At 48.2% G+C, this 22,405-nt stretch overlaps 6 protein-coding genes across 6 annotated transcripts; 3 read left to right on the forward strand and 3 right to left on the reverse strand.

Annotated features, from left to right (window-relative positions):
* Positions 1-104: 104 nt before the first annotated feature.
* Positions 105-7,905, forward strand: PGRI_046040 (uncharacterized protein; the record flags this gene model as incomplete). Its single annotated transcript, XM_040792317.1, has 16 exons — positions 105-194; positions 434-969; positions 1,046-3,344; positions 3,777-3,880; positions 3,967-4,062; positions 4,123-4,169; positions 4,238-4,255; positions 4,354-4,429; positions 4,505-4,662; positions 4,753-4,833; positions 4,889-4,946; positions 5,002-5,186; positions 5,242-6,287; positions 6,339-6,488; positions 6,546-7,760; positions 7,819-7,905. The coding sequence occupies 16 exons, from the start codon at positions 105-107 to the stop codon at positions 7,903-7,905; spliced, it is 6,246 nt and encodes a 2,081-aa protein (XP_040644284.1).
* A 736-nt stretch (positions 7,906-8,641) lies between these two features.
* On the reverse strand, positions 8,642-9,663 carry PGRI_046050 (HMG-box domain-containing protein; the record flags this gene model as incomplete). Its single annotated transcript, XM_040792318.1, has 3 exons — positions 8,642-9,078; positions 9,130-9,422; positions 9,476-9,663. The coding sequence occupies 3 exons, from the start codon at positions 9,661-9,663 to the stop codon at positions 8,642-8,644; spliced, it is 918 nt and encodes a 305-aa protein (XP_040644285.1).
* A 1,672-nt stretch (positions 9,664-11,335) lies between these two features.
* Positions 11,336-13,589, reverse strand: PGRI_046060 (DNA-(apurinic or apyrimidinic site) lyase APN2; the record flags this gene model as incomplete). The annotated part of the gene is made up of 6 exons (XM_040792319.1): positions 11,336-12,319; positions 12,371-13,146; positions 13,196-13,328; positions 13,381-13,426; positions 13,479-13,491; positions 13,562-13,589. 6 exons carry the CDS (start codon positions 13,587-13,589, stop codon positions 11,336-11,338), a joined length of 1,980 nt encoding a protein of 659 aa, XP_040644286.1.
* A 315-nt stretch (positions 13,590-13,904) lies between these two features.
* PGRI_046070 (cytochrome c oxidase subunit VIa) lies at positions 13,905-14,698 on the forward strand (the record flags this gene model as incomplete). The annotated part of the gene is made up of 5 exons (XM_040792320.1): positions 13,905-14,088; positions 14,177-14,201; positions 14,273-14,432; positions 14,492-14,499; positions 14,653-14,698. 5 exons carry the CDS (start codon positions 13,905-13,907, stop codon positions 14,696-14,698), a joined length of 423 nt encoding a protein of 140 aa, XP_040644287.1.
* Positions 14,699-15,269: 571 nt separating this feature from the next.
* Positions 15,270-17,033, reverse strand: PGRI_046080 (uncharacterized protein; the record flags this gene model as incomplete). The annotated part of the gene is made up of 1 exon (XM_040792321.1): positions 15,270-17,033. One exon carries the CDS (start codon positions 17,031-17,033, stop codon positions 15,270-15,272), a length of 1,764 nt encoding a protein of 587 aa, XP_040644288.1.
* A 1,568-nt stretch (positions 17,034-18,601) lies between these two features.
* On the forward strand, positions 18,602-22,069 carry PGRI_046090 (putative ubiquitin conjugating enzyme; the record flags this gene model as incomplete). The annotated part of the gene is made up of 2 exons (XM_040792322.1): positions 18,602-18,764; positions 18,828-22,069. The coding sequence occupies 2 exons, from the start codon at positions 18,602-18,604 to the stop codon at positions 22,067-22,069; spliced, it is 3,405 nt and encodes a 1,134-aa protein (XP_040644289.1).
* Between the last annotated feature and the right edge of the window lie 336 nt (positions 22,070-22,405).

The raw sequence follows: 22,405 nt of genomic DNA on the forward strand, positions 1-22,405 counted from the left end.
ACTACATAAAGTGAAGAATTATCGAATATATATATTGCCAATTCCTTATCATAAATATCTAGGGTTCGACCATATACAATTTGCATTGACTAAAACGGTAACAGATGAGGTTGTTGATTCCCGAGGTTCCTTTCAGGTTCCTGACAGCTGGTCGGATCAAGCGGGGTACGAATGGATCTACATGTAATGTTATGGTATGTATATAAAATACAATATAAATACAAAGGAATGTACTGTAATAAAAGTAACTTAAACTGAAATACAAATACAAAACCTGTCAGATGAAGTACACAACACCTCCGTCATCCCGTCATGCTTGTGGAAGCTGCAACTCCCTGCAACTCACTCTCTTGCGCGCTATAACCCTTTATCCCTCATCTCACTCATTTTATTCCAGAGCCGGTCTCTTTTCATTTGCTGTGTCTTTTCTTAGCTGTCGGAGGTCGCTCTCCCAAACTATGGAGCTTTCGATCCGCCCACATTGATCGACTGGTTCCCGATGGGTTCGCTCGCTAGCTTCCTCTTCGTTTACGCCCTTGGTGGAATCACTTTCATTCCGCTAGTCTTGTCCTTAATCCTCCTCCATGCCTATCTGACCCTTCCATCTGCGCCGCAACCGTCACAATCATGCGATAAAGCGTTCGACCCCGTCCGCCAACCTACCGATCACGACTTTAGTCTGAAGTCTGGCACCGACCAACTGGCAGAGAAATTTCATCGCACTCACGAGTCTGATGTTGCTGCTGGATACTTTGCTGTCTGTCGTGAATATGTTCCCGGTGGTGTGAATGGGAAACCCCCGGAGAGAACGACCCCCGCGGGGGAAGTTGTTGCGGCCGAAAGTCCTAGTGTGTACCAGACTATGTACCGGAGTCTATTTGATCGAAAGCAGACACCCAGCATCGATCCGGCGAAGGCGAATGGAAAGACCACTAGACGGGGGCGGAACGTCTTTTACATTGTTCTCCGGTACGCATCTCTTCGTCTAGATGTATAGTTTGTAACCTGAGTGCCGATTTACTGACATTCGATGTTGTCTCCTCAGACATGGTCATTTGATGCTTTATGATGATGTAAATCAGGTGGAGGTGCGGTACGTCATTTCGCTTGCTCACCACGATGTGACCATATACGGCGGAGAAGAAGGTGATATCCCAGAAGGGGAGCTGTGGCTCAAAAGAAATGCCATCTGCCTCTCACGGCGACTGGCTTCGCTTGGTGACCTAGGAGGACCGACTCCGCCATTCTACCTCTTTTCTGAAAACTTGTCTGAGAAAGAGGATTTCTATATCGCCATGCTGCAGAATCAAAATCGGCTGTGGGACTCGTCTGACCGGCCGCCCAAGCACCAGGAGTTCGATACTAAGCATATTGTCACATTGGTTCAGCGCCTGCATTCCTCTGAAGAGCAATTGCAGACACGTTGGATCAATGCTTTCCTTGGAAGGTGGTTCCTAGCGATGTACCGGACACCCGAGTTGGAAGAATCCGTGCGGAGCAAGATCGTCAAGAAGATCTCTCGCGTCAACAAACCCAATTTCATTAGCAAGATCGGCTTACAGAGAATTGATATGGGCGAGGGGGCTCCGTTTATCACCAACCCAAGATTGAAGGACTTGACGGTGGACGGCAATTGCTGCGTGGAGGCCGATCTGCAATACACTGGAAACTTCCGGCTTGAGATCTCAGCGACTGTGCGCATTGACTTGGGCCCTCGCTTTAAGGCTAGGGAGGTCGACATTGTCCTTGCCGTTGTGTTGAAGAAACTCGAAGGCCATTTGTTGGTACGCTTCAAACCCCCACCCAGCAATCGCATCTGGATGTCTTTCGAAACCACACCGAAGATGGAAATGGACATCGAACCCATTGTCAGCTCCAAACAAATTACATACGGCCTCATCCTGCGCACCATCGAGAGTAAGATCCGCGAAGTAGTGGCAGAGAGCATTGTTCTGCCTTTCTGGGACGATATTCCATTCCATAATACCTCCGGGCAGGCTTTCCGCGGTGGCATATGGCAGCAAGACATCCCAGAATCGAGTGCCCAGGTAGAGATACCAGAGATACCCGATGAATCCAGCGAAGCTCCCCCGACACCGAAGAGCGTCGTTAGTGATCCACTTGAAGTCCTCAGGTCCAAGGACGATCGCACGATGAGCATGCCTATCCTTTCTGAGTCCGGAACTGGAACGGCTAAGAAAAAGCCACGCAAAGATCTGAAATCTTCCCACTCGGATCTGCAATCGAACAGTTCCACTGCAAATTCCACTAGTGTTGAGAGATCGGACAGCACACAGCTGCCTCGAGCTATTCGGTCACAGACTTTCTCTCACGCCGCAGACCCTATAGTCACAGCAGACAATGCAAAGGTTGACAAGGTTGCTTCAGAGAACAAAGGCGAAGAAAGGAGTCATGCAACAAGCGCCATGATAGAGATATCAAACCGATCCCCACCTACATCCCCGCAACGAACTCCAGGCACCTCGCCACCTACAGGTGGCCTTATGATGCCAGAAAATGCGGTCCATAGCCGCGAGTCATCGATTCCAGATTCTATCGACAGCGCTAGCTTTACCCATGAAAGTCTTATTCAAAGACCTTCGTCTACTCGCACGGAGAGCGGGTCCTTTTCTAGCCTGAGAAACTCCCGCGGTAGTTCCACCACGTCCGTTGCCAGCGACACGGCTCGACGACGCAGCACGATTGAAACCATCACCAAAACCTTTGCTCCTTCCGACGACAGAACTCCAGGTCCAATGACTCTAGGACAAGCCACTGCAGCTGCCAAGAAATGGGGCTGGAGCGTGTTCGGCAAAGGTGATCCAAATAACAACCAAGAAGCGTCGCGGGCTCCTCCAGCCACAGCGCTTAACCAACCAATTGGGCGTGGTCATCCTCATCCACCACTTGGAACACCCTTGCCACGCCCAGATAAATATGCCTTGAAGAGAAACGCAGGAACGTTACCCAAGCGTAAACCTGTGGCAGCTCACACAGTGCCTGAACGCCCCAAGACGGGAGACCAACAGTCCCCACCGTCACCTTTACCTCGCAGGAAACAAATGGCCCCTGAAGTGCGTGTTGACCAAGGCACTGACGAACTGCTCGTGGTGGAGGCACCTCAAGAATCTGAGCCAAATAGCCCGGCCCCTGGTGACCCGGAATCAGACTCTAGTCTGATAGCCCCGACTCCTATCGAAAGCGAGACATCATTAAAGGCCGAACAGCCTGAGGCTGATTCTGAAAAACAAGAGGAGTTGCCTGTTGTTGAAACCCCGCGCTCTGTTGAACAGGCGCCCTCTTCAACCCCAGGCAGCCATGAGGCCTTGTCATCTACTGGAAGGGTGGGAGTACCCTCGTCGTAATGCTTGTTCCCTTTGGCTCGACACGAAAGAGGGAAGAAATGTAGGGCTGGGGACGCTGGACCTTTGATCCGCATCGACCCATGTGATTATCGAATTGGATGGCGAGGCCCTTTGAACTTTATCCTGATTTCTTGGTCATATTACCGTGCTAGACATAACTCCATGTCGGGCTGGTTATCCCTGCATGCGATCGCTCTTTCGCGCAGACTATCTCAGATCCCATATGTAACTCTTTTATGTTCGTAGCTAATCCGATATCCAATAATATCTATCCATCCCGACTTTTAGTTGTTTCAATGTAGACCACGTAGACATAGATAGTAGCATAACCCCAGAAGAATACCTCACATATTTTTGCTGCCTGGCCTGCAACATGTATGTTTGACGCGTAGACTTGAGATAATCTTAAAGGAAGCCTTTGAAGTCCAAACCCGCATCGGCTTAGGCGTCGCCAAGACTCTCGGACAGGCGCCAGCTTTCCCGTTCCCCATCAACGTCATTGCTCGAACTCCCACGTGTGTCTTTTTTGGTGCTTCACCAATTCCCTTTGCTTTGCAATTCAAATCATCCGCCTATTCCGGTCAGCGCAACCTATCTATAGCGTCTGTGCGCTGTCCGGGTTCGAGACCGTCAACGCGACAAACCTTCCGACATTCTTCCACTTCCCCCTGAGCACATACCCCAACGGCCACAATGAGTCGGTAAGCAGGACCGACATGGTACTTTGAGAGTGCTTGTCTGATATTGGATTGCGCAGGACCGAGGCCGATCTGGCCATCAATATCCGCAAGGCCACCAGTATCGGTAAGTCGTTAATCGGGAATAAGAGCAATGCGGGACAGTGGGCATGATGGGCTAACAATTTGACACAGAGGAAACCGCTCCTAAACGTATGTCTTGATCATATCTCATTGCCCTTCATCGAATCGATTGATATCGCTTCGGCTTTGCCCCGTCCGAATCGAACTGACCATCCCCCGCGCTGTAGGAAAACATGTGCGGAGCTGCATCGTCTATACATGGGACCACAAGTCATCGGCGGCCTTCTGGGCTGGCATGAAAGTGTACGTTTTGGAATACCCGGCAGACATGGAAAGGGGCTGTTATCGAGATGGCTGACACAGCTTCGTTCTTCACAGGCAGCCCGTCCTCGCTGACGAGGTCCAGACGTTCAAGGCCCTGATCACGATACACAAGGTTCTTCAGGAGGGCCACCCCATGGTTGTCCGCGAAGCGCAGCAGCATTCCAACTGGATTGATAGCTTGATGCGAGGAGTCGGAGGTGACGGCGTTCGAGGTATGGACTCTACGCAGGACGACTTGCACAATTGCTCTCTCAAAGAGTGGCGACGATTTCAACGGATGGTATAATGACAGTTCTGGATAGGATATGCGCCGCTCATTCGCGAGTACGTCTTCTTCCTCGAGGCGAAGCTGAATTTCCACCGCAACCACCCCGAATTTAACGGTATGTTGTCCATGACTGACAAGCTCTGTGGCGGGCAAGTGTCTGACAATAGCAGGCTTGTTCGAGTATGAGGAGTACATTAGTTTGAAGTCGATCAACGATCCGAACGAAGGGTGCGTACATAACTGGTCTTTGCGACTATGGATAGAGATGTTGACAGTTAGACAGTTACGAGACCATCACCGATTTGATGGCTTTGCAAGATCAAATCGATTCCTTCCAAAAGCTCATCTTCTCGAACTTCCAGTCCGGCACAAACAATGAATGTCGGATCTCGGCATTGGTGCCACTTGTGCAGGAGAGTTACGGCATTTACAAGTTCATCACCAGCATGCTGCGAGCCATGCACACAAGTATGTGGTCCTTGGTACTTGGATTTGTTCAACCGCTGACTGATGTTTCTTGTAGCGACCGGAGAGGACGAAGCTCTGGAGCCACTCCGAGGCCGATATGATGCCCAACACCACCGTCTTGTTCGATTCTACTACGAGTGCTCCAACCTGCGTTACCTGACAGGTCTCATCACCATCCCGAAGTTGCCACAGGATCCTCCAAGTTTGCTTGCCGAAGATGACGATCGCCCAGCTCTTCCCAGACGTCCGGCGAGAGAAGTGGAACACCAACCCTCGCCACCACCGAAGGTCGCAGCTGAACCAGAGCCGATCAACGATTTCTGGACAAACGAAGCTAAACGCCAGCAAGAAGAGTACGAGGCGGAGCAACAACGCTTGCAGCAGCAGTGGGAGGAGCAGCAACGCCAGCAAGTCCTCGCCCAACAACAAGCCCAGAATGACTTCGAGGAGCAGCAGCGTCTGCAGGCGGAACAGCAGCGATTGGCACAGGAGCAGCTTCTTCGCGACCAGTACCAGACACACACTCAAGGTCGGCTCGCAGAGCTAGAGCAGGAGAACCTTAATGCCCGTGCACAGTATGAGCGTGACCAGTTGATGCTGCAGCAATATGACCGCCGGGTCAAAGAGGTTGAGGAGCAGATGAACCACCTGACCTCGAACCTGAACTTGCAGAATGCCTCGAAGGACGATCAGATACGATCACTGCAGGAGCAGGTGAACACCTGGCGATCCAAGTACGAAGCGTTGGCCAAGCTGTACTCACAGCTTCGACAAGAGCATCTCGATCTTCTGCAGACCACAAAGAGCCTCAAGCTCAAGGCGGCTTCCGCACAAGAGGCAATTGACCGACGAGAGAAGCTGGAGCGCGAGTTGAAGACCAAGAACTTGGAGCTGGCTGACATGATTCGGGAACGTGACCGTGCTCTGCATGACCGGGACCGTCTAACGGGAACGAATAAAGATGACCTGGAGAAGGTCAAGCGCGAGCTTCGCATGGCCCTTGAGCGTGCTGAGAACGCAGAACGCTCAAAGGGCACTGAGATCTCGTCCTTGCTGTCCAAGTATAACCGCGAGATGGCTGATCTGGAAGAGTCTCTTCGAGTGAGTAGCTGTTCGCTTTGCTTAGGTGTGTGATCACTGCTGACCTTGTAGATTAAAACACGCGCATTGGACGAACATTCCAGTCGCAACAATGACCGCCAGGAAGACCTCGACCTGTCTCTTCGCGAGAAGGACGAGGAAATTGAGGTGTACAAGTCTGGCATGGAACAGGCTCTTATGGAACTGGAGGAGCTGAGACTGGTAAGTGGTGATCTTGACAACATTCGATACCTGCATACTAACTGTGCTCCCCTGTAGAGCCAAGGCGATGTTGACCATGCGCTGGACAGCCAGATTGACACTGTGCTCCACGGCGCAGTCGCGAAGATTAACGACATTATCGACTCCGTGCTGCAGACTGGTGTGCAGCGTGTCGACGATGCTCTGTATGAACTGGACTCGTCCATGCAGGCTGGTAACCAAAATGCCTCTCCACCATATGTGCTTTCGCAGATTGAAAAGGCGTCGGCTTCTGCCACCGAGTTCTCAACAGCTTTCAACAACTTTATCGCCGATGGCCCTAACAGTCCCCATGCTGAGATTATCCGCACAGTGTCTGTCTTCTCTGGATCTGTTTCCGATGTGTTAAGCAACACCAAGGGTCTCATCCGCTTCGCCACCGACGACAAGAGCTCCGATCATCTGGTCAACGCTGCTCGAAAGTCTGCTCAGGCGACCGTGCGGTTCTTCCGTGGCTTGCAGTCATTCCGTCTCGAAGGTCTGGAACCACTGCAGAAGACTGATGTGGTTATCAACAACAACCTCGAAGTCCAGCGTGATCTGCAGGCGCTGTCGAAGTTGGTTGACTCGTTCGCCCCCAAGCATACCAAGATCAGCACCAATGGTGATCTGGGTGACCTTGTCGACCAGGAGCTGCTCAAGGCTGCCGATGCCATTGACGCAGCTGCCCAGCGTTTGGCCAAGCTCAAGAACAAGCCCCGTGACGGGTACTCGACTTACGAGCTGCGCATCAACGATGTCATCCTTGCTGCAGCCATTGCTGTCACCAACGCAATTTCGGAGCTGATCAAGGCTGCCACAGAGACTCAGCAGGAGATTGTTCGCGAAGGCCGTGGTAGCTCGTCTCGAACTGCCTTCTACAAAAAGAACAACCGCTGGACAGAGGGATTGATCTCTGCTGCCAAAGCAGTTGCCTCTTCGACTAACACATTGATCGAGACTGCCGACGGTGTAATCTCGGGTCGTAACTCGCCAGAGCAGCTCATCGTCGCCTCTAACGATGTTGCAGCCAGCACTGCCCAGCTTGTCGCAGCCAGTCGTGTCAAGGCAACATTCATGAGCAAGACCCAGGACCGCCTGGAAACCGCTAGCAAGGCTGTTGGTGCCGCTTGCCGTGCACTTGTGAGACAGGTGCAGGACATCATCAAGGAGAAGAACCGCGACGGTGACGAAGGGGAGGATTATGGAAAGTTGAGCTCGCATGAGTTCAAGGTCCGCGAGATGGAGCAGCAGGTAGGTGACCCTTCCTTGTATCCCATCCATCCAATACTGATATGTTTCCTCCCAATAGGTCGAAATCCTCCAACTCGAGAACGGTCTCGCTCGCGCACGCCAGCGTCTGGGCGAAATGCGCAAGATCTCCTACCAGGAGGATTAGGGAAGTCGCATTTGTCTTTGTGTATATTCATCCCAATTGTGAGGAGTCTCGTATCGTGTACTTTGCGCCCCACCTTCTCTCCTTAGTCAGTGTCTTTTCCCATAGCGAATGCAAATTGGTTCTTTGAATGCATAGCCTACATTTCGAAATAGATTTTGTAAAGCGGGCCGTACATGCAGGGACATGCATGTCCCTGCATGCCAAGTGCCGATCTGCAAGTATATCGAGACGACAGAGTAGAAAGCGACTACGATTACAGAGGAAGCAGTTGGAGCAAAATTCAATTGCACTTAAGTACATGAAAGCTCAAATGGCAGGAAATGAGCGTCTGGAAAACCCCGTGGGAAAGAAAGCCAGTCAGCTCAGTTCCTGAGAACTTGCCATGAGCGAAAACAAAAAAAAAAAATCAAACTATTCGTACAGGAGTATTGGTCGCATGAAAGACAAAAAACAAATATTTTTTTTTGTTTTGGTTTGTTTTTCTTTGTTTTTTGTTTTTGTTTTGTTTTTTTTTTTTGGTTTTTCGTGTTTTTGGGGCGAACTGAAAGAAAAGACGAAAGGACGAAAAGACAAAAGGACGAAAGGACGAAACTCAATGGGTAATTCAACATGATTGGGACGATCGATCAGCGAGGACATGACGAGGAAATAAAGTTATTGATGTGGGGGTTATTGATTGTTGATAGATTGTTGTCAAGTCATGTAACTGAATCGAATCAAGATCGAGAAGAAATCATTAGAAGACGGAGGGCATAGGGAGGCTGGATTCGTCGGAATCAAATGGCATGGGGATGTATTCCATTGATTTGAAACGTTTGCCAGAAGCTAGTTCGTTGCTGATTTCCATGCGATCATAGTAGGGCCACGGAGCCGGAATAGGCTCAGCACCGTTCGGACCGAAGAGCATATCAGTGTCGCTCAGAGTTGACATGAATTCGTCGTCGATAGGGATCAGATTTTCATCAAACTCTTCAGTGGGGTCAGACTCCATGGCAGCGATAGCGGCAGCGGCACGAGGGCGAGTGCGGCGTCTGCGATCCTCAGGGCGGCGAGGGGCATATTGGTAATCAGGATGCTTAATGGCGTGTTCCCGCTTCAGATCGTTGGCCAAGCGGGTGAACTGGTGACGAACCTCGGGGGTCTCATTGTTCCAGCGCGCGCCGAGGATGCGGGCTGATACATTCATTAGCTAAAAATCAAACGTAAACAGAGGATATAACTCACAGATTTCATTGTTCGACAGACCAGGGTTGGCATTCTTGACCAAGTGATGGTTTGCCTGTCGGTACAAGATGAAGCAATTGGGAGGGCGAGGAATTTTCGCAGGTCGGACAGGAATCTTCAGATCATCGGCGTTGAAGATCGAATTGGTGAGCATCACGTGTTCGTTAAGTTCAATCACATGCTGGTCAGACACCAAGTCCTCGTCACGCTCAGCGTTCAACTCCTTGGGGAACAAGCGGTAGGCATCCATGGATTCATCAAGGACAATCTGAACCCGCTTGTTGTGGATAGATCTGTTGTAACTTGTTAATAACATAGTCCAGATAGGTTTAGAATCAAGACTTACGCCAGACGAAGGGCCATATCCTCAAGATGATTCTTCTCAATCATGTCCTCGACGACATTGCGAGGCAGGAAAACCTGACCATTGGTCTGAGGAAGATGGGAGACGGCATCTGCCCAAAGAAGCTCCATGCTACGACGAGAAGACATCTCGTCACCATCAGCAACGAACTCCAAGAAGGGGTTCGTCATCATGAAAGGTGGTGTAAACAGTGATTGTTACTGGAAATACAGTAAGATAGAGGATTTGGGTGTGAGGTGAAAGGAAAAGAGAATAGGGTGGGGAGAGGAGAAGGAAGAAAGAAAAGAAGAATAAATGCGGGAGGGGGGTTTAAATAGAGCAGAGAAACGGAGGCTTCGAAATAAGGTGGGTGACGAATTGGGTAATTTCTTTGTTTTGCGGCAACACCAATCATAGTGACAGGTGACAAACATGTTTTTCTTTGTTTGCCTAGCAACCAACACCAACCACATGGGCTCATCCTAGGAAAAGCTTCTTTATTAGGAATAGTACCAGGAGAACAAAGAAAGTCAATTATGGAGGGGTAAGCCTACAGGGGAACGTTACTTTGGCGTCAAGTACCATTTCGACAACCAGGTCATACCTGCATGTTGACTTGGGCTACTCGGATCATAACAACATATTGCTTGGCAAATGGCTTCTTTATCCCTGATGCTAATAATTACTAGATTATTATATTGTATTAAGTTGTCACAATATGATTTCGATCTGTGTTATATTTGTGCTACGACAGATATATGTAGCTACCTATGTAGTTGGACGGGTGAGTGGATCTTCCCGATCTCCGCACGTGGTGGCCCTGCAGATCTGGGTGTTAGCGTCCGCAGCCACCCATAACCTTAAAATATATCGAAGTCTACACAAAATACATACTAGCTGTATACTAGTGAGTCCGTTCCTAATTGTGTAGAGAATATCAGTTTTGAAATAACGATCAAAGCTATGATTGGAGTGGGAGTAACACAAATATCCATTTCGTCCACCGTGTTGACAGGGTACCTGCTCAAAATGTACCTGTCTTCAAAACCTATAGCAACGCGAGGTAAACAAAAAATCAAACGAGCACCCTACTAGTACAAAAAAGGAAATCAAGTTGAATATTAAATGACGTGATTAGTTTAATTAAACTAAAAACAAAAAAACAAAAAAACAAAAAAAAAAAGAAAGAAATTGGAAAAAAAGAAAAAGGAGAAAAAGGAAAAAAGGAGAAAAAAAGAAAATTAAAATCAAAATTAAAAATTAAAAATCAAAAATTAAAAATTAAACAGAAAGAAATCATCCAGGAGCAGGCATCCAATCAAAATGTAGATCAATAAATAAAAAGAACCAAAGACAAAGAAACAATTCACACGATAAGGACAATAACTTTGGAAGGACAAAGAAACTGGCAGCCAATCAAAAAAGAAAGGAACCAGAAGGGGAGGGGGGTGGGATTGTAAACTGCCAACGTCAAAAGCTTCAGAGCCAAAGTAGCCCAGGTGCCAGGACCTAGAAGGCTTGAGTAAACCTTAAGCCATTGGTTGCCCGTTGCATGCTGCTATTTGGGCACATAAGTAGTACATGATATCTCAAATGGCGTTACTGAGTTTCTTGCTCGCTAACAGGCGTATTTTGTTGGAACAACATTTGAAGAGACCTCGGAAAGAACCGTCTACATTCATGTAATACATAAATATATATATACATGTCTAATCTAGGAAAGCAGCGTATGGTTTCTAACTAAGCCCACTGACAATATGATCAATGAATATCAGCCATAACAGTTCAAATTAATACCCAGCTGTGCAATATCCAGCAAATTTGTTGACCACTAAGGGATATTCCCTTCCTAGGACATGTATTTCATTGCTCCTGCGTTGCAGCCGGTGAGTTCCAATCACTAGCCCATATGAATGTAGAACACCGCCATTGCGTACCCCTTTCCTTTTCTCCACTGGGTCCCAATGGCCGGGGACAAATCCAAAAGGATCGGCCACGATTCATTCCAGGTTTCTTCGTGGTCAAGCTGATACACGGTTCTTGATGCCCATCGCACGTTGGAGCAGACTTTTTGGTAAAAAGCCTTGACCAGTCCTCCTTGCTGACAATCGGGTCAATTATTGTGTCATCAGTGAAGTTGCTGGCCGTCAGCCATTCAGTAGAAGTGTCGGCGTCCTTTATTATGGTGTCTTCTTGGGGCACTGAAGGCTGCAGGTTGACTTCTAGAGCTTCCCCTTTCTCTTGTTGTGATTTTGATGGTTTCTGGTTAAGTGATGGTGTCGAGGAACCTGGTAAAGCAATGGGCGACCGGGAAGCTTCATATACATTGACGGGGTTTGGCTTAAAGAAGCCTATCAATGTCTTTTGGCCTGCCGCAGAGCCCCCGGAAGACGTCGATACGGCTGACTTAGGCCGTTTCGCTGATGTGGTTTGTAGAGGCTGAATGCGTTTGCGAGAAACAGTCTGAGAGTATTGGTTTCCCCCAGTGGTAGGTGCAGAGCCCTTTTTGGCCGAGTCAGCGGATCCGAAGGCTGTGTGCATGACTGTAGATCTCGCGGCTTGGGTCGTGGGTATGTTAGCCAGTGTAGCGGCTAGTTCTGCCGAATTCGACGGAATGCTGGTTGGTTTGCGAGCAAACATGTCCTTGATACTTCTGCGCTTATCCACGTCGAATTCGGGGAGCAAACGTCCCGAAGCTGACAATACGCACTCATTTGAGTATTCCCGTTGACGCTTGCCATAGTGAAACATTCCCGGTGGGTTGAGAATATCGCGAATGTTTACCTCGCCTCCATGTTGATCTACAGACTCCTTGAAAACAGCATATACAGGACAGTGATCTGATCCCTATAAAGCAGTCAATCGATAATTCACAATACAAAGGGGCGAAGGCCATACCATCAATCCTTCCTGGATATTTGAGTCGGAGAACCAGTTCTGCATATCCAAGCTGCACAGTATATAGTCAATCCTTGAGCCGTAATTTCCTGGTCGAGCATTGAGTTTCTGGTCCCAGCATGTATACATGCCTGTACGATCTGGATGGAATGACCTGCAGACATCGAAGAGGACAGGATTTTCCCTGCCTTTATCACGTTCGCCGATAACCACGCCATCCGATATCAAGTGGTTCAATAGACGCCGAGAAGGGCCAGATACAAATTCATCTTGAGTCATCGTACCTTTTCGGATGGCCTCGATTCCATGAGCGGCATCAATGCCCTGTTTCGAGATATTTATATCCCCAGTCACGACCACCTTCTTCCCCATCGCAGCCAGGTTGCGAATTCGAGAATCAAGGGCATTGAGAAAGTCTATACGGAAGTTATCCCGACTCTCATCCCGATAGGCAGGGCAATATACACCAATAAGGACAAATGCAGGAAATTCTAGAATGACGCAGCGCCCTTCGGAATCGAGGGTTGGCGCATCTATTCTGGTCTCAGGTACCGAGCTCGCCTCCTCTTGCTTCGTTTCTGAACCAGGCGCTTCAGGATTCATAGCGGGCCTGTAAAGCTGATCGGATGTTGGGTATCCGCCAATCTGTTGCTCTTCCGGAAGACTACGGAAAGACGTTGAGGATTTTGGTGGACAGAGAACTCCAGTGATGCCCTCTTCTGCCCTTATAGGAGAACAAGTGGCATTGCGCGTGTAAATCACAACACCCGAGTATCCTAAAGTTTGTTAATGTTCTGCATAAAGACCTATAGAGTAGTAGCTTACCTTTTTTGACTCGAGGGAGACTGAAATAGCAGTCCCATCCTGGAACCAAGACCATGTCATCACGGAGGTCTTTGCGCTGAATCTTGGTTTCTTGGAGAACTACAATGTCCGCCTCTAGTATATCAAACATGGACTTTGGGCTAAATAAGCAGACATACTCGGAAAATGGAATGATACACGCTTACCTCGAATGTGCGCGTTCCTCTCCATGGCTCATAAGAGAACGGATTTCTGTTTACTATATTAGTGTTGAACAAGCTCAACCATCAGTTTCTTCTCATACCGTATACCATTGACTAGAAAATTATGTGTCGTTAGTATATATTTACCACTTCAACTGCCACCTACGACTCTGATAAAACTTACCGTTCCATGTGGTGATGCGGAATCCCATGTTGGACGCTATTACAGGGGACAATGCTGCATTTTTGTGATACAGATGTTCAATAGAGGTTGGGATACAAATAGAAAAAGTTGAGTCAATCTAGGTTACAGTTGCGGGAGGAGCGTGCAGTCTGACATCCATACATATATATCCAAACAGCCCACGTGACTATCAATGCTTACTTTTGCCTGATATATCAGGCTTCATGACATCAGGTTAGTTACATAATCCGGGAGATCACGGGGATGCGCTAAAGACGGCTTTGGACCTCATCGCACCACTTTTGACCTCCACCACCAAAAGAATTCCTTAACATCATCCACCATGTTCCCTCAGCGCAATCTTGGTCGCCTGTCCCAGCGTGTTTCGCAGCAGATGCGTTCCGCCCCCGTCCGCTCCACTATGCAGCGCCGTTTCAACAGCGCCGAGGCTAAGCCTTCTTGGATCGTCGACAACGAATTCAACCGCGAGAGAGCTGCTGTCAAGCACCATGCTGCCTCTACCAGTGGTACGTACCACCATAACTAAACTCAATTGATTCACCCCATGGTTGTTGCCTGTAGACAAAAGCTGTTGCTGATCCTATGATTGTACAGACCTCTGGCGCAAGCTGTCCATCTTGTACGTTTCCAATCCAGATCAATCCTTGATTGACGCCCTCACCAACAGAAAAAAAATCTAATTACTCACAGTGCTGTGATCCCCTGTCTGATTGGTGGCGGCCTCAATGCTTACAACCTTTGGTCCGAGCACTGGGAGCACTGGGAGCACATGCCCCCGCTCGAGGAGCGCACCGAGTACCCTTACCAGAACATCCGCACAAAGAACTTCCCTTGGGGAGACGGTGATAAGGTATGTGAATGCAATTATTCTATATGCTGAAGACTGAAACTAATCTATGCCTGTAATAGACCATCTTGTGAGTTCCGACTTACCCGACCGCACCACCTACTATGTATTGTTTTGCAGAATAGTTATGGTCTGCATTCTTAGATTTGCGTCCAAGCGATCGCATGATCTTCTCTCACCACCAGATCACCCCCTGAAATCAGATCTAACTCATCATCTATAGCTGGAACTCCGATGTCAACTACCACAACAAGGACAAGGCCACCTAAATTAGGTCGCTTGCAGCCTTTTCGCATACTCGAGAATCCCCCTTCGAATCCGACCAGGAAATCATTGAGTACGTGCCAGGACTGGGTTTTCCATGTACATATACTACACTGTTGTTTTAAGCTTGAAACACAGTCAAATGCTTGGGAAGCTGAAGGTCCAGTTGGCAGAATAAGGCGAAACCTACTATGTACTACTCAACGTTCATTTTTGCTCCTATTTCTTTCGTCTCTCTACCTACTGGTCTCAAAACCTACTTCCTATTCTGCGTCGGTTGATTATCGTAATTGTCTACCCTGCTACGTAGATACTGCGTGCTTTTCGAATGGCCCAAGCCCATGCACCAGACAGAAAGAACCATAACATCCAGAAATGATTCACTTACCGAATAAACATATATTGTCTTTTATGGTATAGACTGGCCGAGTTGGCCCACAGTCAATGATAGGAAAGGCATATTTATATCACAGTAGTCGATACTTCTACTTCAGGCCGGTTTGCCTATTTCGCTATGCTGTAGCTCCATAAAGCTTGAGAAGGTTTGATATAGGTACGAATGTGATTAAATTAAAACTACACAAACAAAGAGCTATTTGGAGCGAGGAGATCCAGCCCAGACTCACCCTCGAGGAGAGGGAAGAGGCGGCGAATCCGATCCTCTAGAATGGCATCTTCGGCCTCCCAACGTCGGCAATCAAGACGCTTCGCCTCTGCACGGCGCTCGCCGCCAAACCAAGCACCCTTGGCCTGATCCCTGCTCTCCTGCTCCTCTTGTCGAGCACGGGTAACAAAGGAAGAGACCATGGTTTTCCAATTCTCTAGTCCAACCTTCAGGCACTGTGCGCAGCGAGTCCGAGCATTGCGGTCGGCTGAATTGCTGAGATCGAGCATCGTGGACTCGGCCATGTCGACTGCATCACGCGTCCAGGCAAGTCCAGATTCCTTTGACGAGGAGGCGTACAAGATCTCGCCGATGTAGGTCATCAGTCCTGCTTCTTCGCAGGCAGATGCTGCGGTGCGACGTGGGGGTTCGTCGCCTGATGGCGGGGGTTCGGGGTATTCCACAGGGATGAGGACATTTCTGAGCGATTTGAAGAGGGAAGCGAATGGGTCATTGTTAGATCTAGGCAGAGTCGGAAAAGAGGTGGATATATCAGAGTCTGATGACAGAGGGAGGCTGCGTCGGGCTTTGAGAACCGATGTGAAGAGGGACAAAGCTGTTGGAAGGTTGCCTTGCCGAGCATTGTGGACGGCGAGGGCTGTGGAGACACGGAGGATGTTCTCTGAAGGTAGGTTTCCGCTGTTATTCTTCAGGAGGCCGTTCTTCAAATCTACAACCTTGCTAGCATCTCCTTCCAGCCCACTAGCAGCAATGTCCAAGGCCCACGTATACATGTCACCCGCCGTAAGGCCCAAGCCTTTGAAATCAAGCCAATCGGCATAGGCCAAGGCAGCATCAAGTCTCTGCTTTGTGTTAAATCCCTTGGTTGTCAAGACTTTCATGTAAAATCGCTCCGGAGACGGAGACGCCTGCTCACAATCCTCTTCCCGCGGGACCTTCTTCTGGCCAGCGGGCATAGGCTTTGGCCGAGGATTTGAGGGTCCAACAACATATTCCGCAGGTGCGGATATCTTCTGCTTGCGATCTGTCAACCAGCCATCTAGGTTCTCAGCAGCCTTGGCAGCGCCCATCAGGGCCTGGAAATATCCACGGCGCCAAGGCTCGCTCTTTGCGGAGACATCGAACCCAGTACGGCCGACACCTTCGACCAGAAACCCACCCTCATCCTGTTCTATGAGGCCTTTGCCTTCGCCTTCTAGGTTCTCCAGACGCTCTAGCAGCTCACGAAGATACCCAGCGACCATGGGCCAATTCGTCATCAACTTGCCGATCTGCTCCGGATTCTGCAGTGCCTGCGCGGATCGCAGACACCAGCGGCTTTTCCAAGACCATTCCGGTGGAGTGGGCCATGAATGCTCGATGTCTTCTTGGTAGACCCCGAGCTGTATTGCGGAGAATAATACGAGGATGGCGGATACCGATAGGCCGATCTTGACGCCTCGTGATACCCTTCGCTTGTAATGCTCTCGGCTCTCAGTAGATATTAAGCGACCAAAATGTTGGCGGAGATGGATTGATAGCGGTGGAAGTGGACGGGTCGGCGCAAGTGGTGATAAGAAGGGCAGTTGAGGGCGACCCGGCGCTGGAGAAAGAAGAAGTAGGCGTGTGCGATGGGTGAATGGTCGGAGATGAACGTTGGGATAGGAGATCCGAGGTATATGAGTGGGTCGAAGGTGATTCGGTATTCGACCGATAGGACTTCGAGGAGGCAACATGATTGAATTGCCAAAAATGTTAAGAGATTGTTGAAACCTTAGTATCTGGACTTGTTGATTTGATAATTGTTTGTCCTGTTTGTCCTGGTCATACAACACGTGACTTATGACAGGGTACTGTATTCTGACCTCAAGCTCCTAAGGGATTACATAAGGGCATCTAACCGGCCCTGGGGGCGCTACGTAGGTAGGCCATAAGAACAAACAGAACGTAGCAGAGAGGTACCTCAGAAGTAGGATGATCAATTTGTAGAGTAAATCAATAAAGAAACCAGTGGAATGTACGGGCTTTTTCTGATTCAAATGCATGTTTTTTTTTTTGTTTTTTTTTTTGACTATATAAAGCAAGAGTGGGCAGAATATATGGCAATATAATAATAGAGTGGCAGAGATTATGGTAGAATGGATTCCTGGTCGCACTTGATTAGGAAGACCTGAAAAATCAGGGGCGAGGATTCACCTAGGAATGGGGCGGTTAACAACGCTCTAGAATCAAGCTACTTTTGTCATATAGACTAGATCAAACTAAGTAATGTTCTATGAGAATAGTCAGCCGCATAGGCGGCCTAGTGATGTCTTTTCAATGGTCTCTTCAATGGTCATTTTAGTGGCCTTTTCAATGTATCTTCAGAAGGCTTCTCAGATATCACTATAGAAAAAGGCTTAATTTGTGAAAATGAGTTTTCTATATATAACCTTTGACTTCTAGTTTATATCCATCAACCTGCCTTCTTCTGCCCATTTTGTCATAAATATCTTCATCAATTCCATCAAAATCATCGAAATCAGCATCAATATGGCCTCCTATCTCCTTTCGCTGGCTGGTTATACGCATGAGAATCACGTTCGACAAAATTTTCTTTTCTTTTCTGGCTTTCACCAAGCATCCCACCTAAATATTAGAAAGGCGGTACTGAACAATCAAGTGCGAGCAACAATTCCCTAAAGGTATACCACCATATTTCTACAAGTCTTGATTTGATGGATATTCAATTGCTAGCAGAATATTGATCTGGGGTACTAATACTTTTACAGTGTGACTGTAGCTATGTCGGTTTGGAATACTTCCTACATACTGTATAGAGATACCCATAATATTTTACATGATATTTTGAAAACTGCGACCAGCAGATAACACGCCTAAAGTAATTTAACATCCACAGGTATAGTGTGACGCTAGTAAAAGAGTGTGTCGGTAGGCATGCTCTGAAGTTGAAGCTCGCGACATACATGTTGTACATGTAGTATAGAAGTGGACCCAACGCCAAGACAGGTGATCTACGCGATTAGATAACGATTAGATAGTCCACAGTGGGGCTAATCCACATTCAGGGCCTGAGGCTGCCTAGTTGCCCAGGATGTTTTTCCATTTGGCTTCCACGTTGTTTCCTTTTTCCTTTTCTATTCCCTGATCTGTATTCTTCATTCGTTTTACACCTTCTCTTTTTATTTCTTGCCTTGTTTCTTTCGTTGACACGCTTCAAGCTTCACTCCTTCATCACTTTTGTGTCTCATTGTTTGTCCTCTATCACTTTATTTTCAAGTCCTCAACACAGCAAAATCGTACAATGGGACACAAAGCCTTTCTGCAAGATATTGCAGATGCGGCAATTCCTGGTCGGTTCTCCTGTCTGTCCGATATCAAAACAGGGGATTACGATGAATCAATTGCCTTCACATTCACAGCACCTGAGGCAAGTCTCACCCTTGACCTCCAGGCCATAGTCTCAGGTAAAGAATATAATAGCTCATAGCGTCTTTCAAGGCTCTCATCTCTTGCTAACGCACAAACAGACTCGCAGAATTATCCCAAGGACCATAGCTTTTTGGTCTTCTCGTCGTCCGAGAACTGTCCTAAGCTAGTCACCTCCTCCCTGGAAAATGCGGTGCCCCTTTTCACAAGCATAACAATCCATGACTTGTTGAGCAACATTGAGGAGATTATCACCAACTCTATGGTCGATCCTGATTCGGCTTTCAGTCACCCAGAGGACCCAGGCACTCCTGACTTCAACGACGATGAGTCATCTGGCAATGACACCGAGCCTGACTGGGATCTTGATAATGAAAGCACAATATTTACACCCACTCAAAGTGAAAGTGAGCTACGGGGAAAGATTTGCCGCGACCTTCGTGTGGTCAAAAACGCGGGATTCAAAGTGGGATACCTGGGATCAAAACATGGCATCATCATTGTATCAATCTCTTGCCGCATTTCTAAGCTTGGAATTTCCGAGGAAGCTATGAATGCCTGGAGTGTTGAGCCCTCGGAGTATTTGGTATTGCTGATCCGCTATCGGCCGACCTATCTTGATCTCCAAACAGTTATCGAGACAGCAGGTGATTCAAAGAACATACGGGTCCAGATGCATGTTGGCCTCTGTAATTCATACAAGCCATCATTCGAGCATGCTGTAGACGTCATAAACGGATCACAGGATCAACAGACGACAGGAATAACTACAACTTCGGACAAAACAATGTGTGGTTATCTTCTCAGGCCGCTGTTCATTGGAAGATCGCTCAATCTACTTCTCGGAGAACGACTGCTTGGAATCATCAACCTTCGACTACAGTATGGGTTTTCATGGACAGGGGCAGAGATTTTCTTCCAGGCCAACCAAGGCAGGATTCATGACAGCTCGGAGATCTCTCCCGAGTATTATCAGTCGGACAACTGGGCTACCTCGACGCAAGACATCCTTGCAGCCGATCATTTCACTGAGCCGGATCGTGATATTTCTAATTTGTCTTTGCCTCTTCTTGCCATGCAGTTTAGCCTACGCCATTTTATCAAATGCACGGAGTTCTGCCTAGTTTGTCACTGCAAGACTGGTGATACCTTTGAAGCACTGAAGCCATATGTCTGCTCCAACGAGCTGTGCTTGTATCAATACATGGCGCTGGGCCTGGGCCCAAGCCTTGAATATGAGATCCGCTCCCAGCCATTTGTCGTTGATGTGCTGACCAGCCTGGCATACGTGAGGGCTTCCAGCATAGTTGAAGACTTCCCTACTGGTCTTCGGTTACGCGTGCCTGCAAAATTGTTCGCAGAAACAGATGCAGATCGTACTGCGCGTTATATTGGGCGATTAAATGCAACCAATCTTGAGATTCAGTTGGAAAAGCCAACTCCGGTCAAAGTTGGTGATTGGATTGTCATCATTGTCGGAGAAAAAAAAACAGAAGAATGGCATTGTCGTGTTAAACACGTCGGTGAGACCTCGAATCATATTCTCTTCTCACTACCAATTAAGGAAGGTCATCAACTGCAGCCAGAAGACCTACAGGCTCCGCCTCAAGAAGTGAAACTTGTCGTTTACGACACCAACCTGGATGATCTGGCACCATTCCAAAAACAGCGGATGATTTCTTGTCTATTGGGCATGCTCCCTACTATTGAGGAAATGAAAACCTTTATCGAAAGCCATGAAAGGGGCAAGCTTCTTTCATCATGGAAGGACGTCATATCTCCTGCTGGATTGGACCTTTTACGCTGGGTCGTCGCTTCGAATCGGTCTTTCATCAAAGAGGATGACGATAAAGCTGGGAGTCAGATACTCGGAACGTGCGGTTACATCCAATTCAGACTTGTTCAAGGTGCTGCCGACAAAGAGCAGCGGTTTATCGACGCTGTCAATTTACATTCCTTGCCCGATAATCCCAAACACCCTACAATATTCGCTTGGCACGGCAGCTCTGTGAATAATTGGCACAGTATTCTACGTGAGGGGTTTCACTTCAAGCACATTGCCCATGGCCGCGCCTGTGGTGATGGCGTTTACATGTCAAACAATTTCTACACTGCATTAGGATACACTACTTCACCTCCTCCCATGTGGTACGCCGCCGATAACCGACTGAGGCTCTCGACGGTGCTTTCACTGAACGAGGTCGTCAATGCTCCCCGAAAGTTTGTTGCTCAGACTCCACACTACGTCGTCCAACACTTAGATTGGATCCAGCCAAGATTCCTTTTCGTTAAGCTCGAAGATTTGACAGTACCTGGCAGCAGCACGGCGGGGCCAATGTATGCCTCTACATACAAGGGTGTACGTAGCTCGAAATCACAGTCATCATCTTACAAACATGATGAAAGCCTGTTGTACGAACAAGATGAACGTTATCAGGCTTCAGGACCCAGCGGACGCCCGATTAGCATTCCCCTCTCGATATTCAGCGGCCAACGGGGGGCAATTCTTCGTGCTGCTGCTACGGAAGCAGGGACTGTGTCCCTTGTGGAGTCACCTAAGAGACGCAAATGTTCGGTCGAGAGTACTGAACAATGTGATAATGACGATAACGTTAGCATTCAGACGACTATGGAAGACCTCAGCATTCTTTTATCCGACGATGAAATGTGTGAAGGTCTCCAAGTTCTCAGCATGCAACAAAGAGCTGTTTCGGAACCTGAGCTCAAGACTGATTTTCGACCCGGAACCCTGCAGGACAGTTCTTTGCCTACACTTTCTCCACCCCAGTTTGCAACGACCTCAGCCACGAAGATGCTGCAACATCATCTTCAGGCTACCCTCAAAATCCAGGAGCAAGTGCCACTCCACGAGCTCGGGTGGTATGTCGACCACAGTTTGATTACGACGGTCTACCAGTGGATCGTGGAGTTACATACATTTGACCCAACCCTCCCACTGGCACAAGACCTCAAAGCCATTGATCAAAAAAGCATTGTCTTGGAGCTCCGATTCCCACAACAATTCCCCATGGATCCACCCCTTGTTCGAGTCATCCGTCCTCGTTTCCTTGAGTTCGCTGCTGGAGGCGGCGGGCACGTTACCGCCGGTGGTTCTATGTGCATGGAACTGCTTACGCACTCTGGCTGGCTACCGACGGCTTCAATTGAAAGTGTGCTATTGCAGGTTCGCATGGCTATTACCAACACCGATCCGAAACCTGCGCGCCTGAACCTACATTCTCCAGGGGACTATTCAGTGGGTGAGGCGGTGGAAGCCTACAGAAGAGTTGCAATGGCACATGGATGGGAAATCTCCAAGGATATCGGGCAACTTGTCTGGTAATTTCTATTCTCAGGAAAAATTTGTACAGAGTAACTTTGCCTTTTTCTAACTCTACTTTGCTGTTTGATTACATTGAAAAACAATACTTGCTACATGTACTTTCTTCTCATCTCTGTAGGTTTACCGTAGTTGTAGCCTCGTACATGACATCCGTATGATAAATGCCCGTTACACAAAAGCCCCTTGGGATATAGAAAGCATGAATCAACGGAGTGAATTCGAGAGAAAAAAAAGTACCAATTGAAGCATAAAACTATGTAGTGCTACACTATGATGCACGATGATCCATCATCCTAAAAAGCCATACGCCTGTCCACAAATATAAAAGCACAAACC

Source organism: Penicillium griseofulvum (assembly GCF_001561935.1).
Source record: "Penicillium griseofulvum strain PG3 chromosome Unknown contig_84, whole genome shotgun sequence".
NCBI lineage: Eukaryota > Fungi > Ascomycota > Eurotiomycetes > Eurotiales > Aspergillaceae > Penicillium > Penicillium griseofulvum.